This window comes from Clytia hemisphaerica, unplaced genomic scaffold (genome assembly GCF_902728285.1).
Source record: "Clytia hemisphaerica strain Z4C2 unplaced genomic scaffold, Clytia hemisphaerica genome assembly, whole genome shotgun sequence".
NCBI classification, from domain to species: domain Eukaryota; kingdom Metazoa; phylum Cnidaria; class Hydrozoa; order Leptothecata; family Clytiidae; genus Clytia; species Clytia hemisphaerica.
Window position 1 is genome coordinate 2,199,135 of NW_027103414.1, and position 17,844 is coordinate 2,216,978.

General features: G+C 35.1%; 1 protein-coding gene across 1 annotated transcript; it reads right to left on the bottom strand.

The window, feature by feature from the left end:
* Positions 1–8,509: 8,509 nt before the first annotated feature.
* On the bottom strand, positions 8,510–15,877 carry LOC136797588 (uncharacterized). The gene is made up of 9 exons (XM_067054178.1): positions 15,075–15,877; positions 14,753–14,798; positions 14,222–14,359; positions 13,202–13,341; positions 12,441–12,510; positions 11,790–12,005; positions 10,743–10,898; positions 9,540–9,760; positions 8,510–9,037 (listed from the first exon to the last, which is right to left on the bottom strand). The coding sequence occupies exons 1-9, from the start codon at positions 15,186–15,188 to the stop codon at positions 8,756–8,758; spliced, it is 1,383 nt and encodes a 460-aa protein (XP_066910279.1). The 5' UTR covers positions 15,189–15,877; the 3' UTR covers positions 8,510–8,755.
* Between the last annotated feature and the right edge of the window lie 1,967 nt (positions 15,878–17,844).

Consider the following 17,844-nt stretch of genomic DNA (forward strand, 5'->3'; position numbering starts at 1 on the left):
CATTTGCAAATACAGTTGACGCTTCTAATTCGACATTCTATTATTCGATAAGCTCCCGTTTTCGATCAAATTGAAAGTCACCGTCAAATTTCCTTAAGAAACTATCATAATCCATGCTCTACTATTCGATGTTTTATTACTTGATAAGCTCCCTTTTTCGATGGAAATTTGAAGTCCCTTGACCTGTCTTGATTGTTTTCGCTCTCTAATTCGATTTAGGCCTTTAGGACGGAGTTCAAACTTAGAACTTTCACACTTTGACGTTCGAATTAGAATTTTGAAATTCGGTTCCTCAAAACGAAAGAAACAACAAATATCGAAGATTTCTTCAAAAGAATTTGTCCTGGCAAAGATATTTGTCCCGATTCGTGTTCAAACCATTCGAGTCTCGTCTATATTTTTCTTCTCTAGCTTTATAAATCGATATTTACCTCGTGGTTATCGAATTAAGGAGACTTCCGACAGTTTGATACGCATTCGTATTCGATAAAAATCCAATTTCCCTTGGAAATCGAATTAGAGAGCGTCAGCTGTACTTACATGAAATGATTCCAAGTACTCTTTTTGGGCCTACCTTAAGGTAGTGTCCTATAATATAATTTAACCGTTGTTCGTTCTTTCGTTCGTTCGTTATCAGTTTTTCTCAGGATTGGCTCATAGGAATTTTTTGATTTTTTGCACGAAGATGCAAAATGGTAATGACCAAACTGTGACGGGAGTCCGATCTTCGAAGCAAAAAATTTTCCGGCAGGTAGAACCAGAAATGTCCCGAAAATAGTGGTTTCTTTTAGATTTTCTGAAGATTTTATCATTAGTTTTTTGCGATTTTTTGCACATAGAGGCGTTTTAATGTTACCAAAAGGTTCCAAAACCGTTTCAAAAAAATAATTTTTGCCCTGTGCAGCTAGAAATATGTCGGAAATACATCATTTTTTCGGATTTTTGAAAATCATATTCACATTCTTCATAATTATTCCTTCCTTACTGAAAAAGTTTCTGAATAGTGATTCTCAATACTGAGAATTGAAATCGTTCATGTTAAATTAAGAATTCATTATTACTTTAAATTTTCATTGTTTTGTTATATGTTACATGTTTCATAATCAGGTAGGTCCAGAAAAGTATCGCTTGTTTCTTTCAGGTATCTATCGCCTTTCATCGCAAACGGACCGTGTGGATTATGGAAAAGAGGCTATCGAGACCATAATGGAACATACGACCTCCTGCCCAAACGGAAATTCCAATCCTGTGTTTGTTTTTGCTGGATACGATAAGGAAAAGCCTTTGAAAGAAGCCTTTCTAGAAGTCAATGCTGGTCTCAATAGGCGCATCAAAAACTGGCTTTTCTTTAAAAGCTTTCTTCCTGATGAACTTGCAGAAATTACAAAGAAGAGAAACTCAACGAGTCAAAAAAGTACCCGCATGACGTGGATACGCTTTTCTTGAACTGCTTCAAAAACCTATCACCAAGAATAATTGACCAACACAACGCCGCTCTATGTGAAGATCTCATCGACAAAATCCAATCACACCAAGAGAAGCGGTTATCTTTGAGTTGCTCAATGCTTGAATTAGAAAAATTCACGACTGATGATTTCAATAATGGCATAAAAGCCTTCTTAGAACATTACAATAATATTGATCAACCTTTTAAAAGAGCAGACATCGGAGCGATGACGGATGAACGATATACAAACCCCTCTAGCGGTCGTTTTAAACATTCCTGATGGAAAACCATTATTCTCATCGCCTATATTATGATGAGTGACACTAAAACATTCTTGGGATACCCAGAGGAATGTTAAGAGATGGAAAAACAGCTTCGTGAAAACAATGGAAAAACGGCTCTCTGTATACCAGGTTTCTAGCCCTTAAGGGAGTTTGTTTTGAGTTAATAGGCTTCTTTTGTTTTCGCTTTAAAAAACCTGCATAACTATCGTGATGTGACAAAATTCTTTTGTTTCAGGCCTAAATTAAGTGTAAACTTTAGGGGCTCATATTTTAGGCACACCTCACTCCTACAAAAAGGTACCTATATTTTCTTGCTCAGAATTTCCTAGTGATTCTACTGATATAACCGCATCACAACCGCATCATTTTATGGAAAGCTAGAACTCAAGGTAATTATAATTCCATCTTGATTTTACTCAATTTCTGACAGTTTTAACAGAATCAATTTAATATCATTGCATTAATTGATTAACAAATTGTTCCTTATTCTTAAGAATTGAACTAGTAATCGGCAAAAAAGGGGAAAAAATTTTATTTTTATCGTCAAAGCATGTAGAAACCGTCCGATTTATATGGTGAGCTGTCTTTTCTGGACTTTCGTTTAAGGACCTACTCAACGTTTTTACAATAGAGTTTTCAAAAAAAGTGATCGTTGAGCTTTAAGTAATCAGAAAAGCTGTTTTTCTATTCCATTATAATTCTCTGGGATACCTTGTCGAAAGGTTCCCATCTCTTGACGTTCGTTTTACTTACTGGGAAACTGGGAAAATTTTTCTAGCATTTTGTTCTTTTCTTTTGTTTTGATTGATGTTAAGAGTCATCAATTATCGTCACGCGCAAATGTGAAGATCTATCTGCAATCCTGATTTTTACAGTGGGTGCGTTTAGACATCCTGGCATATTGCTTTCGATTTTCTTTTGTTTTCAATTGTTCTACCTATACTATTGTTCTGTTTGTCAAATGCCTGATGATGCCAGCGTGTTGGCATTTCGTTGGCATTTGAAACTGCAAGTTTTGCCGTAGCCTTGGGGTGGTTTTTCACTGAGACTGTCTGGCGAAAATCGATAAGCTGAAACAAAGAAAATTGATAGGAAAGCATTACTTACTCCCAAAACAGTTGTCAAAGCGTTTACAACCCTTTGAATTTGAAGAAAACTTTATTAAAAATCATCAACTCGCATATCAAGGGATTTAAAATTACAGCCTTCTAATGAACATTTTCTGTGACAAGATTCCTCGTCTTTTGTATCAAATCAATACATATGAAAGTTTGCTCTTCAACTCTATCGGGAAAGAAAACACTTTTCCCATATGAGCAATTTTTTACAAAAGAATCCCACTGCGCATTCTGCTACTTTTATGGCAACCAATTTATTTATGCTGTCTTTTTCGCTTAATTGGTCATTAAGCCAAGAGAGCTCTAGCCCTCCCTTGGAGAACAAAATGTTTAATGACCAATTTTCGACGTTAAATCTGGAATGTTAATATAAAGCAGAGGAATGTAAAGAGATGGAAAAACAGCTTTTCTGATTACTCAAAGTTCAACGATCACTTCTATTGAAAATTCTATTGTAAAAACGTTGATTAGGTCATTAAATGAAAGTCCAGAAAAGACGGCTCGCCATACAAATCGGACGGTTTCTACATGGTTTGACGATAAAAATGAAAATTTGTTTTTCCGTTTTTGCCGATTACTAGTTCAATTTTTAAGAATAAGGAGCAATATTTTTACCAATATATAGCAAAAGAAATTCTTAACGCAATGATATTAAATTGGTTCTTGTAAAACTGTCAGAAGTCGAGTAAAATCAAGACGAAGTTATAATTTTCTCGAGCTCTAGCTTTCCATATTATGGTGCGGTCATGATGCGGTTATATCTGTAGAATCGCTAGGAAATTCTGAGCAAGAAGATATAGGTACCTTTTCGTATAGGAGAGGTGTACCCAAAATATAAGCTCTAAAAGTTTGCGCATAATCAGGCTTGAAACAAAAGAATTTTGTCATCACACGCTAATTATGCGGATTTTTTATAGCGACAACAAAAGAAACCTATTTACTCGACATAAACTCCCTTAAGGGCAAGAGACCTGGTATATGACGAGCCGTTTTTCCATTGTTTTCAAGGAGCTGTTTTTCCATCTCTTTACATTCCTCTGTATAAAGCGATCAAAATCTGATGTTAAGCAAGAATCTTCATTGTATATTTTTTACAACCCTTAGAAATTTCTGAAAAGGACCGTTGATGTGAACCACTTATCTATCTAGCGTAGTGAAAAACCACCCTTGGCCTATGGCAAATCGAGTTACTTCGATCGTGCGTCAAAACAAGGTATCAGGGAATCCTTTCCTTTCTTCTGTAATATTACACAAAGGAGATTTCCTATTCTATCTATCTCTGCGGAATAAAGACAATAGAAAGCACATGAAAATTGTGATTAAAGGTATTCCCTAGTGAGCAAATGCCAAATTACCAATGCCAGTTGGTCTAAACGCAGCCATAAACGTGGACAGTGTCTCCTTCAAAAATTCTGCAAACGTTTTCTTTTATTTCGACTTTTTTAGGTCTCGAGTGATTTACTATTTATATTTTTATTTGTAAAACCATAGTGTTGATATTTTTATAGTCTGGAATATCTTCCTTTCTAGGAGAACCCTTTTTGTAACAATTTTTGTTTCGACTTCTGAGTAAAATGTAAAGCAGCATTTTCATCGCTTTTTATAAGATCTGACATTTGCACTCAAGATTCGAGACTAGATTATGATTACACAGGCACTCAAGTATAGATATTTTTTCAAAGAGGCCTTATGTAGTCCAGCAGAAAAACAATGATAAAACCATGCATAATTATTACAATATGCTGGACTACATAATATTCAATAGGGTGGCCTCTTTGAAAAAATATCTATAGTGGTCAGAGTATTTTCCAAGAATTTTCCCTTTTTCCATTTTTTTGGGTAAACCAGCTAAAATAATGTAAAGTCCTTTGAGGGAGACACTTCATATATTTTTATTAATGTTAAAAGTGTACTGTATATATTGTTATCATACCTCTGTTTCATTTTCGAATGACAGATCTAGTCTTTTAGAAAGAGAAATAAGTGAAAGCAAAATTTCACATGCATTTAATATCTGTATCTAGTCTACACGTTTGTTATTTTGTGAGCCAGTAAATTTTGGATGAGTCTCAATTGTGCTTGATCTTTTGAAATGTTCAGGCTTAAATGTTCTCAAGTTGTTCTTATATCTAGAATTTCTTTTGAATACTGATTATTCTCAAATCAAAACTTAACTTTCCAAAGGCAAAGTTCAATCGAAAGTAGACTCGAGTCTAGCTTATTTTTTGGCACTTTGAGCATAAATTAACCATACAGGGGTGGACGAAACTTTCCAGGGGGTATTTTGGAGAAGAATTTCCAAGGGGTTTAAGGTGAAAATCGGCATTTTTCCAAGGGGTCAGGGGTCAAAGCAATGGCTACCTATATTATCCACAGGGTTTACAGAAAATCTTTGTTTTTTTCCTGGGGGTTTGGGAAAATTTTCCCATTTTTCCAGAGGGGTATTTTTTGACCTGAAAAGGTTCGAACACCCCCCCCCCCCTGTATGGATATTAAATGGAATAGCCCAATGTTCTTATTTTTTGATGCATTTTAGATCGTTTTTTGCCTCGACCCTTTTTGTGCCTTATTTTACCCTATTTTGCCCATTAACGGTCAACAAAATATCAGATATCTTAGCCTCAAGCCTGTTCTTGAATTGTTGTTATTATTTGGCCATTTTGAACCTCATTGTTCTTACAGTTTTTTCTTATGAAAAAAGAGAATAAGCGAAAACCGTGTTTTTTTTTTATAAGTTAAAAACACGACTTTTTTAACAACCGAAAAATATGACTTTTAACAAGCGAAAAATGAGATTTTTAACAAGCGAAAATACCATTTTTAACAACCGAAAAATATGACTTTTAACAAGCGAAAATACCATTTTTAACAACCGAAAAACACGACTTATTTAACAAGCGAAAAATGAAATTTTTAACAAGCGAAAATACCATTTTTAACAAGCGAAAAATATGACTTTTAACAAGCGAAAAATGAAATTTTTAACAAGCGAAAATACCGTTTTTAAAAACCGAAAAACACGAGCGAAAACACAAGCGAAAAATGAAATTTTTAACAAGCGAAAAATAGGATTTTTAACAAGCGAAAAATGAGATTTTTTAACAAGCTAAAAATACGATTTTTAACAAGCGAAAAATACGATTTTTAACAAGCGAAAAATATGACTTTTAACAAGCGAAAAATACGACTTTTAACAAGCGAAAATGGCCATTCCGTTTTAACTGCAATAAATAATTTTGAAACAAATGGCACGTCATATGTAACACCCACTATCGTAATTTTCACCTATCACCCTGCGCCCGAGCAGGAACAAGAGCCGCATAGATGTCTAAAAGTATGTAGTCTGAAACGGAGACAAAAAGCAGTAATTTTACTGTACGATTTCACACTTTTTACGATTATATTCAGTTCAGTGCGCGTTCAAGGAGAATGAAAATAACTACAGCAGACTCTCGGTTATTTGAAATGAGATGGTGTTCCCTTGGAGCTTACCGAACTCAGGTAAAAACACTCTCGGTTATTCGAACTTCAGTTGTTCAAACTTTCAGTTATTCGAAGCGATTTCTATTGTCATTTGGGGCTAATTAAAGGCTAAATCACCCTCAATTATTCGAAATTTCTAAGGGTTGTAAAAAATATACAATGAAGATTCTTGCTTAACATCAGATTTTGATCGCTTCATATCAGCATTCCAGATTTAACGTCGAAAATTGGTCATTAAACCTTTTGTTCTCCAAGAGAGGGGTAGAACACTCTTGGCTTAATGACCAATCAAGCGAAAAAGGCAGCATAAATAAATTGGTTGCCATAAAAGTAGCAGAATGTGCAGTGGAATTCTTTTGTAAAAAATTGGTCGTATTGGAAAAGTGTTTTCTTTCCCGATAGAGTTGAAGAGCAAACTTTCATCTGTATTGATTTGATACAAAAGACGAGGAATTTTGTCACATAAAATGTTCATTAGAAGGCTGTAATTCTAAATCCCTTGATATGCAAGTTGATGATTTTTAATAAAATTTTCTTCAAATTCAAAGGGTTGTAAACGCTCTGATAACTGTTTTGGGAGTCAGTAATGCTTTCCTATCAATTTTCTTTGTTTCAGCTAATCGATTTTCGCCAGACAGTCTCAGTGAAAAACCACCCTACTCTCGGGTACCTAATAGCCGTCCCCCCCCCGCTAATTAATTTTTCGAAAATTTTCCACCCAGGACATTCTTATTCCAACCCCCCCACTTATTAATTTTTGGGAAATTTTTTTCGAAAGTTCCCTTTTTTGTCTTAATTCAGCTGTATTAGCCTCCTTTTCAAACATTTTCCACCCAGGACATTTTTATTCCAACCCCCCCGCTTATTAAATTTTGAGATTTTTTCCAACCCCCCTGCTTATTCCAACCCCCCCCCGGCTATTAGGTACCCGAGAGTAAATGGTTTGTTAAAATTACTAACACATTTGCGCCAGTTATCAAAGAAAGTATTATTTTTTTTCAAGGAGACCATTCATTTCACCAAGGATTTATTATACGCTGGGTATACAAGTACCAGATTTTTGCTGATTTCTCATGTTCTAGCTATGTCCGCAGTAATGATATTATTGTTCACTCTCCTTCCCTCATCAAATGATTTTTCGAAGCTTTTTTATTGCATTTCTTATCAAAAATCACTCATCCAATTCCCAAAAGGGACTTAAAACTTTCCTGTGAGAGTCAGACTCTTCTACTTAATTGCTAATCATAAAGCGTTATGACGTTTCAAGTTGTGAGAAAGATGCAAAAGATGTGTTGTGTATAAGAAATTGAATGTTGACACCGGAAATTTTCAAACTTCAACCACAAAAAAACACCTTGCCACCACGTGCCTCCAAAAGATTTTCATACCAAAGTGACACCAAGACACTCAAGTCTAATGATATTGTTACTTTTAGCTCTTGTGGTAACATTTTTGGAAAGATATTCCAAATTGAAAATTTCGTGTTACTATGATGTTTTTCTCACATTAGATTTCACAAATGTATCCGGCTTGGTATTCTAGCCTTACTTTCAAAGCTTTTTCCCTGCAAAGGTACGAAAAGAAAACGCAAGGGAACTTTTTTTAAATGATATTAATAAACATTTTTAAAAATCAGTTACCTTCGAGCCGCCATATGACAGTTGTTCTTTGCGGACAAAGCTAGAACATCAATTGTTTTCTGAAACAAAGGAAATACAATGGTCGCTCTCCACCGTTTTATATATGAGTCATTTATCCAGTGTCTCTTATAATTCCTTGATTTCACTGATATCACACAACACACAAGTTTCAAAAGAAGTGAATAACAAACCAGATGCGTGTAATGATGCTCAAGTTTAATATGAGGATATGTGCTCTCTATCTTCGAACCTTCAAATAGTAATATGATCTGAACATTCTTATAGTTCATTTCCACCGGTTAAATTTCAGAAAGAAAGATAAATTCTAAGTTGACACAGTTACAGTTGATACAGTTACTCCTGCGCTCAATCTCGTCACCGTATAGGCTTTACTAGACTGATGGATGCCAGAGAATACCCTGGCCTAGGCTGCTGAGAGTTCTCCCTCTCTGAGTTGGGATTAAAAAAACGTGATAAAAAACCTGTCGTGGAATGTCTTCAAAAAAGAAGAACAAATGAAATCTGACATTTTAGTTTTGAATTACGTAATCTTTCTTAATATGATCAATACATAAACCCGCTATCATTTAGGTCATTAGCGGAAAATATTATCACAGCGCCATCAATGAACTTCGAAAAGCTGTAAACCAAACCAGAACCCAGTCCCTTAGTTCGTATTTTTGTGATTATTCTGATAGCACTCACGTTGAAACGTCAATCAGTAAAATCAGAAAGTGATCTGGGCACGAGATTGGCGTAATCAATCAAATCCAAACAAAAGCGTCACTGAATTTGAATCGGTTCGACATTTAATAAATGTCCAAGTAATTTATTACAACGTTCGTCGTCTTTTTGATCATATCTCTTTGGAAGAAAACAAAATGTTCGACCAGAAAGATCTTTTGGTAACATTTCAGTCTTTATTTTATCGTCCAATAGAATTACAAGTTTCGGGTTCTGTTGTTTGGATTGATACAGTCTTTTCTTGATTAGATTAAATTCAGTGTGTATTTTACAAACCTGCTCATTTAACTTCAAATCGTTTTCTTTGATAGATGTCAATGCCTGAAAATGAAGAAAAACACAATTTAACTGTTAAAACGTTGATCGAAGGTTGTTGATAAGAGTACACGTTTTTGTAAAAAAAACGAACTATATAAGAACATAAGGTTTCGATGAAAAAATATATCAAGAACATGTTAAGAACATTTTAAAGCGTCGCAAACTCTAAAACACCCATTTTCTGAGGAAATTGAACAAAAATACCAACAAAATGGTGAAAATAAGAACATTTTAAGGACATTTTTAGGCTTTAAACTCAAAAATTTAAGAACATCTGAAGGCTTCAAAAATTTAGGATGTTCTTATAAAAAACGTGAAAACCAAGACACTCCCTTAAGTGAAGATTTTTTCAAAAATCCGCACCCATTCGACAACTTTTCCTAGATTTCCTACGTAGCTCCTTTTTTTGACTCCCAATTACTAACATTATCAATTAACAGACTAGTTTTCTTGTCTAGCTGTTTTGTCTTTGTGCCACCTAGGAAAGAAAAAAAGAACCTCTTACCTCGATATATTTTTTGGTGATGAGTAGAATGACGGTATCGATTTTCGTCAGGACATCAGGTATCCAATTATGAAGTCCACCAGCATCATTGATTTCAACTTGACATAAAATATCTAGCTTAGGTCTGATGCCATAAGTTGATATAAAGTGTACAAGATTCAATAAAGAACGTTCTTGGGTTTCATCAATTGTCAAATGTGAGATATATACAGTTGAATGTTCTATTGAAAAAATTTTGGACAGTAAAATTAAGAGCATTGGATTCGATGCTGTATTTTGTGATCCGTGATCAAATTTGTTTTCTTGTTTTCTTTTCGTTCAATCTATCTCGAAGAAAAAAATCGAGCATTGGAAACAAAAGTCAATGGCCCAGAAGGCTCAAGTGACACTGCGCACTTCTGACTTTTTGTCACGGCGGGAAATTTCCAAGCGAGCGGCCCGCGCAATAAAAATTTGTTTGGTCTTTAAATTGAATGTCGAGTTACGCAAAATGAGTTGTTCATAGCAAATGTTACAGGTTAAAATTTCCAAGTTAATTGCTGGTCCGCAAAATCCCCCCCCCCCAGTGGCAAAAATCGGGGAATTTTCGGGCTTAAATCGGGAAAGCAAAAAGTGATCAAATATCAACTTTAACCACAAATTATTTCGCCATTATCATCAACTCATTTATTACAACTCGGTATCTATTTTGCTGACCAGAACGGCTATCTTTCGAAGGAGACTTTTACGTCTCTAAAATATTTTTAGAAGTGCGCAGTGTCATCGCAAAAAAACTCGGAAGTGCGCAGTGTCTCGTGAGCCTTCTGGGCCATGACCCTAGACAGTTCTAGTTCACAAATTTTATAAGAACTGGAAGTGCGTGGTGAGCCTTAGGGGCCGTCGTACAAAAGGTTTTAAGAATCTGAATTTAACGAAATACTACCCTCATTGCACAAAATGAAGAGCACAAACAAATAAAATGTATCACGCATTGGGCAGAAATAGTCCGTGTCGCTGTTGACAAAATCGAGCATCCAGGGGGTACGAAATTCATGGATATCCTTAACCCTTCCATCTACTTGGACATCCAGGATATCCTGGGAGGTCTTTATTTTTAAGTCAGACAAAGCTGTGGAGCTCAAAAAATGGATATCCTCAATAGGGGCTGTGTACGCACAATATTGCAGAAAGGCCATCTTGATATTAAACAATTAAATCATTCACCTGTAACACGATTTGGCTCAGTCACCAACTTAAATTCTTGACGATTCTTGATGGTCCGGTAAAATACAACAATCAAAATAATGGAAAGGGTTAAAACACCGAACGCTATTCCAATTTGTGTAGTGATGGTAACGGTGCGACCATTGATTACTTGATCTATAAATATAAAAAATAATGAGTTATACTTTGTAAAAAAGTTCAATTTTGAAAATGAAATACATTTGTAGTTTGTAATTACAAATTTCCTTGCTCCTTTGCCCATCTAGTACAGAGTAATTTAGAAGCAATAATATATAACTAAAGACTAGAGAGAAACCGTGAACCTTTTTTAGGCAAACGAAAGTTTTATGTCGCAATTCGAATGACCGAATGAATCGAATCCTAGGGATACGACGACTCTATAGTTTTTTGGTACATCTTATTGTTCAATGGCAACATAAAATCATATATAGTCCAGTAGAATTTTGAGTCAACCTTTTTGACTTTTTGACCAAAAATTTTATAAAAGGTTTCTATATACCGTTGGAAAGATAATTTTATCAGCTTTCGAATGTTGGGTAAAATTATCTTTCCAACGATATATAGAAACATTAAATAATTTTTTTTTCTAGCTAGACCCTATTTTGATGAAATTCTACTGGACTAACAAATAAAGTTTAAGATGGCAGATTTTTCTGAGTTTTTACTTTAAATACTTTAGCAATGGTCAAAATAAAGCTTTATTTGTCTGAGATGGAAATGAACTGTAAGCAGCAAATTAGGCGCAAGATCTTTCACATTTTGCAGAATTTTGTTGAATCTGGAGACTAAAAAGCCTCTTTTTGTACCTCGCTGAGACGTAAATTCGTTTGAGACGGAAGACTGGGGTAAGTTTCAGATTCTTTAGTAGCGTGGATTTTTAATTATATGCGGTACAAAGTTCTTAGGTGTCAAATTAGGAGAGGGGTCCCAATGTTGGTCCAGGGGGTTGGAAAAAAGAAAAAAGTAACAAACAGGGAGGGGGCGTTTATTAGGTCCCTGAAGCCCCTAAGAGTAACAAATACTTACCTTTTGATGAAACATCAGTAGTACATTTCATCAAACCACAATTTTTACTGTCCGTACGATAACCTTTGCAATCACGACTTTCCAAATATGTTTCATTATTATTTTTCAACATACAATATCTGGTCCTGGTCGTCTTAGGAGGCTGTCGATTGCCGGAAGGACAGATTCCAGTCGGGCATGATGACCATGTTCCCCAATTGGCCCATTCGCCTATCCCTATGATGAACATTTGAGGGTTATTTGTAGAGTGTAGGCTTGAAGAGGAAGATAACTGGGAAACTGAAGTCGGGGATAACTCACTTTATTACTTACCATGCACATGCCTTTTCCCGGCCAGCACACAACCTTATTTCAACGTCTATATAATGTCCATATACCGTTAGATGAAGGTTGAAACAACGTAATGCAAGGTCCACGGAATAAGATTGAATCTGAAATTCTCATCATTGTGCTTGTATAAGCAAAATTTGGATTTACCAGATATCAAAACAATACACATGCACTATAAACCTTTGGAGCGCGTTCGGGTTTTATTTCCCAAGAGAGTACTAAATAAGATATCAAAATGAAAGTGTATCTCACTCTAAATATACAGAACTTAAACAGATGTTCTCAATTAAAGTTGTCGGATAAAACATATTGCTTACTTACAAGGACAACTTCCCAATATTATGATTTTTGAAAGGATTTGAGATTTCCTGTTCTTAGTGAATGCGTCAATCTGTAATTCAGAAATACGAAGAAATATTATAGAATAAAACATGAAGAGATGAGATTAAAAACGGTGTGCACAGTTAGTTTCAAATACCTAAACCACTTTACTTCAGTTAGGGGCAGTAATGCAGTGGTTATCAGTCTTCACTTCCGTGCAGGAGGTCGGGATTCGAATGCCACTATGTGCTGTGATCCACTTGACAAGTGAATATAGGAGATGCCTTGGAATTTTTACAAGATACTTCACTAATTGGTCATTTAAAGTGATAGAGATGACGCGTTCTTTAGAAAAAGTAATAAGATTCTTTTATTACATCTTAACGACTAACCAAATCAAATAAGAGCTTGTAAAAACTCCAGCTTGTCCCGAATATACCTTTACCCGCGTCAACTCATACCATGTAAGGGGAATTAGGTATCATGCTTTGATACAAGAGTGTGGGAAGATATGCCTGACTCTGTGGTGTGGTAGCTAGGTGTGGTACTTTAGGAGAGGATGCTCTCTAAACCACTCCACTTGGTCAATTTGAATTAGTCTACATTCAATTTTCCTTCATAACCTGAAACAGCTCTTTACTTTTGATAACTTTGGAGTATGAGGTACTATAAGGCTATGGATGTTAGTCCATTACCGACATAACCAGAGAACATATCAAACAAATTAAAAAACGAACGCTTAAATCAAGCATTTAACTTACGCTGACCCAATAAGATTTATTTTCAATGAAGCCATCTTGTGCAGTGAATTTTAGCTTAGTTGCCATGGATACATTAAATCCAAAACAAAAATTGGATGGAGGTATATTTAAGCGTACAATGTAGTAGATAGTTTCCAAAGCTGTAATTAAAGACATTCGATTTTAGACAGTTCAAGGAATCACTCTTGAAAATGATAATAATACATTGTAAAGACATCCTGAAAGTTTCGCACTCTTACGGCTAACATACGTCAAATAAATCACTTTCGAAATCATGTTAAGTTTTTTTTGGGCCACCCGGTAACACTACAGTTATTGAAGAAGTTGATTTTTTTATTCTTCGCTTTCAATATTTACTTTCAGTGTTTTTTAAATTCTTTCTTTATTTGATAATATTCCACTCCGGAATATATTTTAAACGAGCGTCAAGACTGCTGTATAATTCGAATTATTATATACCCGTAGGCAAAAACAGCCATTGAATAATTCCTGATATACCACGGTATTATACCACAGTAGAATTTTTTTTTTTAACTTTTTTTCGAAACTTGATTTTTTGTCACTTTTATTTTGTTGCTATTAAAGAGAGACAATAAAAGAGTTCAATTGTGAATTTCGTGAATTTTTGAAATTTTGGCATATAATTAAACATATATTCAATAGGTTTACGTTGGTTATTGGATTTATCAACCCTCGGTGATGAATATTCAACTCAGCTTCGCCTCGTTGAATATTACATCACCTCGGGTTAATAAATCTCAATAACCAACTTTTACCTATTGAATATCTGCTTATTATATATATGTCTCCACTGTTGACTATGTTGAGACAGACTTTAAGTAGAAAATTTGTATTAAAAATGTATGTAATGATAATTTTCTTTCTACTCTTGACTATCACTGAAAGAAGACTTTTTATGTTAGTCGAGGTCAGCCAGTATTTCAGTTACACGTTTAGTTAGATGGCAATTCATATTTAATGAAAGCTTTGTTGAAAACGAAGTTAGGGAAAATACATTACCTGAGACTCCATCTGGTTTATCCCAAAACAGCTCCATGTACGGATTATTATCCCTATCAGAACATGTCCTGGTGACAGGTAAGCTTTTGTTTTTGTTGCTGTACATGATTGTTTTGTTGAACGGACATTCCTTCAATTCTAAAAATGAGAAAAATGATACTTATAAAAGCTCTATTTGTGCGAATTTTGATAATTCCATAATATTGCAAGTAGTTAGTCACTAATTCGTCAACGAATCTAACAACGAAAGAAATACGAGAGAATAGAGAAGGAAAAAACAAAAAACGAACGAACGAACGAACGAACGTTTCGATAATCGTGATATATGAGGTCTCTACAACTCGAACACGCACCAGGGAATACAAATTTGCTCGGATGTTTAGGGAATTGGTTTAAAAGGCATTGTTTAACCGAAGAGACCAGAAGACTTGTTTGAGTTAATATTTTTTCAAGACAGTTACGAAATGTCTAAGCTGTGATAATCTATGATTACTTATTAAGCCAAAGACAAGGAAATTGAAAGGTACTTACTAAGAGTTGTTCTAATTGTTGAATGGGCAAAAGCAAAACCAGGTTTCTGAAAAAGTAGAAATAATGACCAATCAGTAAGAAGATTGGAAAAAATGGCCTAAAAAATGTCTTCTCCCGATATCTTATCACCCATTTTTGCTATAGTATTCCGGAAAATTCGGAAAATGAAGAAAAAAATTAAATCTGAAAAACATTTTCTAATTGCTCAAAAAACTATGACATGACATTATTTTGAATATCAGAACAGGCTAACTTCGTGATTTTTGAATAATAAGAGCTAAAAGTTGACCAATACCTAAAAAAATAATTACTCGTAGCATACCTTTTGAATACCTTTGGTCATACCGTTGTTGACAGCAAACGTACCAGCGAAATGAAGGTCAGCCAAAAGCAACATAAACAGAATCATATCTCTCAAATTCCCTTCACATAGCATAACTGCTCTGTTCGACCCCTTCAATCCCAAAAAAATGGAGTAATAGTCAATAATATTGTTGATCTTGATTTTTCAAGTTTGTGTACTATAAAAACCACAATATAAAAGTTATCTAAATAAATGCAATAAGTACCAACGGAGAAGATACATCAATGTAAGTTTTAGGAAGTTCAACGATGAAATGACTCTCCACCTTTTATCCACCTTTAAGTTTTTTTTAACAAAATTTCTAACGATAAAGATATCTTACTATATGTTGGAGATATGTTTGAGCTAGCCTAAAATAGCCCTCCCTTTCGTCCCATCAGGCAAGGTCATACATAGTACTGCACAAACTAAAATTTCTTTCTATCACGATCACGTTGATCACGTTGGTTCCTCCCATCGCACAATCACGCACTTTAAAATCTTAAATCACGGAATCAGGAACTTGAAAAAACGCCAATCACGCAATCACAAAAACCTTTGGGCGGGGGTGGCTCATAAAAGAGAAGTCATGCATAGTGCTAAGACTGCTGTTCACGCAATCACGCCAAAGTATATTGCAAGCCGTATCACCAAGCTAATGAAAATACCCCCAATAACGAAATCACTCAAACCAAGAGGCCTCTCTAAGTATTAGAGCAAGATTTCCAAAATCTAAATCGTTTCAATTTGTTAGTTTACCCACCGTTTTTTATTCCCACCATTCAATGAACGTAAAGATCTAAAAAACCTGTGTTTATATACCCATCTGAATAAGGGTTCTCAAGTTTCAATCAAATTTATGGTAAAGAAATCGGCAATTCTTTATCAGAGATGACATGTTGTCACAACTGTCCTTACTATTAGAAAAATGTAAGGAGAATTTGAGCTGTATTCTTTACATTGTATGGTTTACTCATTAGCCGTAACCACGAGACCATGTCAAGCGGGACCGTGATTCATGGCGCCAAAAGCTGAAATCAATCGTCTCGACAGGGGTTAATGATTAGCAAGACCTTCTTTAGACCTTACTAATTACTAGTTTAGGTCGCGGAAAAGTATATATTAAGTGCTGATTATCCTATTTTTTTGTTAGTGAGGAAAATTGGCCTTTTAATTACATAATCATTAATTATGGAAAAAATCAATCAACAGTATGTGTAACAACCAGTAAGGAATCATTTTTGCCCCTGTTGAAAGAAGTTTTACTACGTCATGGCGATAAGGCTTTTCCTTATTTGGTATGAAGGTAGAGCATCCAGCTACGGTGCGCAAGGTTGTGGGTTCGATCCCCAGCAGTGTCATACCAAAGATTCCCAAAATGGTACTTGATGCCTCTCTGATTGATGCTCAGTAACTAAAGGGACGGATCAAGGGTAAGTGGAGCAATCCAGGGAAAGGAGTGGCGCCCTCCCCTATCTTCGGGTAGACAGCTATACGAAAAGGGAGCCTTCGGGTCGCCCTCGACTGCGGTCGCAAACTTACTACTTATTGGTATATATCCTTCAACAAGCTTATCAGTCAAAACTTGTGATTTTTTTTGCTCAAATTTGTATAATTCGAAATCAAGAAATCATATCTAAAATCTCTAAAACTGGGTTCTTACACAGCTCTAGCATTGAGATTATATTGCGCTTTCACTAGAAGCCAAACTTTGCTAGCCGAATTTTTCGACTTTAAAACTAGACAGTTGAGTAAAAAGAAGTTCAGAATGATTCTAACAGACCAAAAACCTTAAACTATAACTATCTAACTATGACTTCCAATTTGGGAAGAGTTCATCAAAATTTGTTGGGATATCAAATATATCAAAGTAGTTTTGAAGTAATTCGCCAAATTCGCCAAAATTTCATCCCGTATGTTTATTAAAATACTTTGATACCTAAGGCAAGACCAATTTAATTTATTGTTCTACGGACAGATCGTTAGCAAAATATGGGTCGGTCGATGAAGATCATAATAAAATCTTAGTGTATTTTTCATTTAAAATTTGACCTTTCATGATACCTTTTTATGATTAATATGCCTTTTCGACCGTAGTCACGCGGTCAGGTGCGTGCCACTTTATTATTTAATTTACCACCTAAACTCATTGGACTTTTTCTATTGTTTTTAGGTGCAAAAAAAAACTGGGACGGTCTTAGGGTGGTAAAACGGACAAAAAAATGCCCGCGCAACAATTGGCGGCTACGGTCGAAAAGGTGTACTGTGATTTTATATAAATTTTATGTGAACAGCCCAGTCTTTCAATTGTTTTCACGGTGTCAACGGCTAGCCGGCTAGGCTATATATAAACTGACTGGAACATTGGAAGGATCGCAGATTCAAAGCAGGACTCCTGATTTTTAACTCTTGGCCAACTTATTTAGCTATTAGAAAACAGAATAGATCCTTGACATTTTTGCCAAGGTTTACGCGATGACGGGTATGTTATTCTATTCAACTTTTGGCATTAGTAGGGATTCATATTGAATTGTTTACTCATAAATGTCTAAATAAACAGGGAAGGGAAGAATGGTATAAACGGGGGAGTTTTTAAAATTTTGCAAAAGTTTTATTAAACTGAGAGATTTTAGCTATCCCTAAAATAAGGTTAATATAGTCAAATTTAGGAAATTCGAGACCAAAATAAGGACGCTGTAAAACTCGAGCATTAATTTCTTTTGAAAGGATAGAAATATCTCCAAAAAGA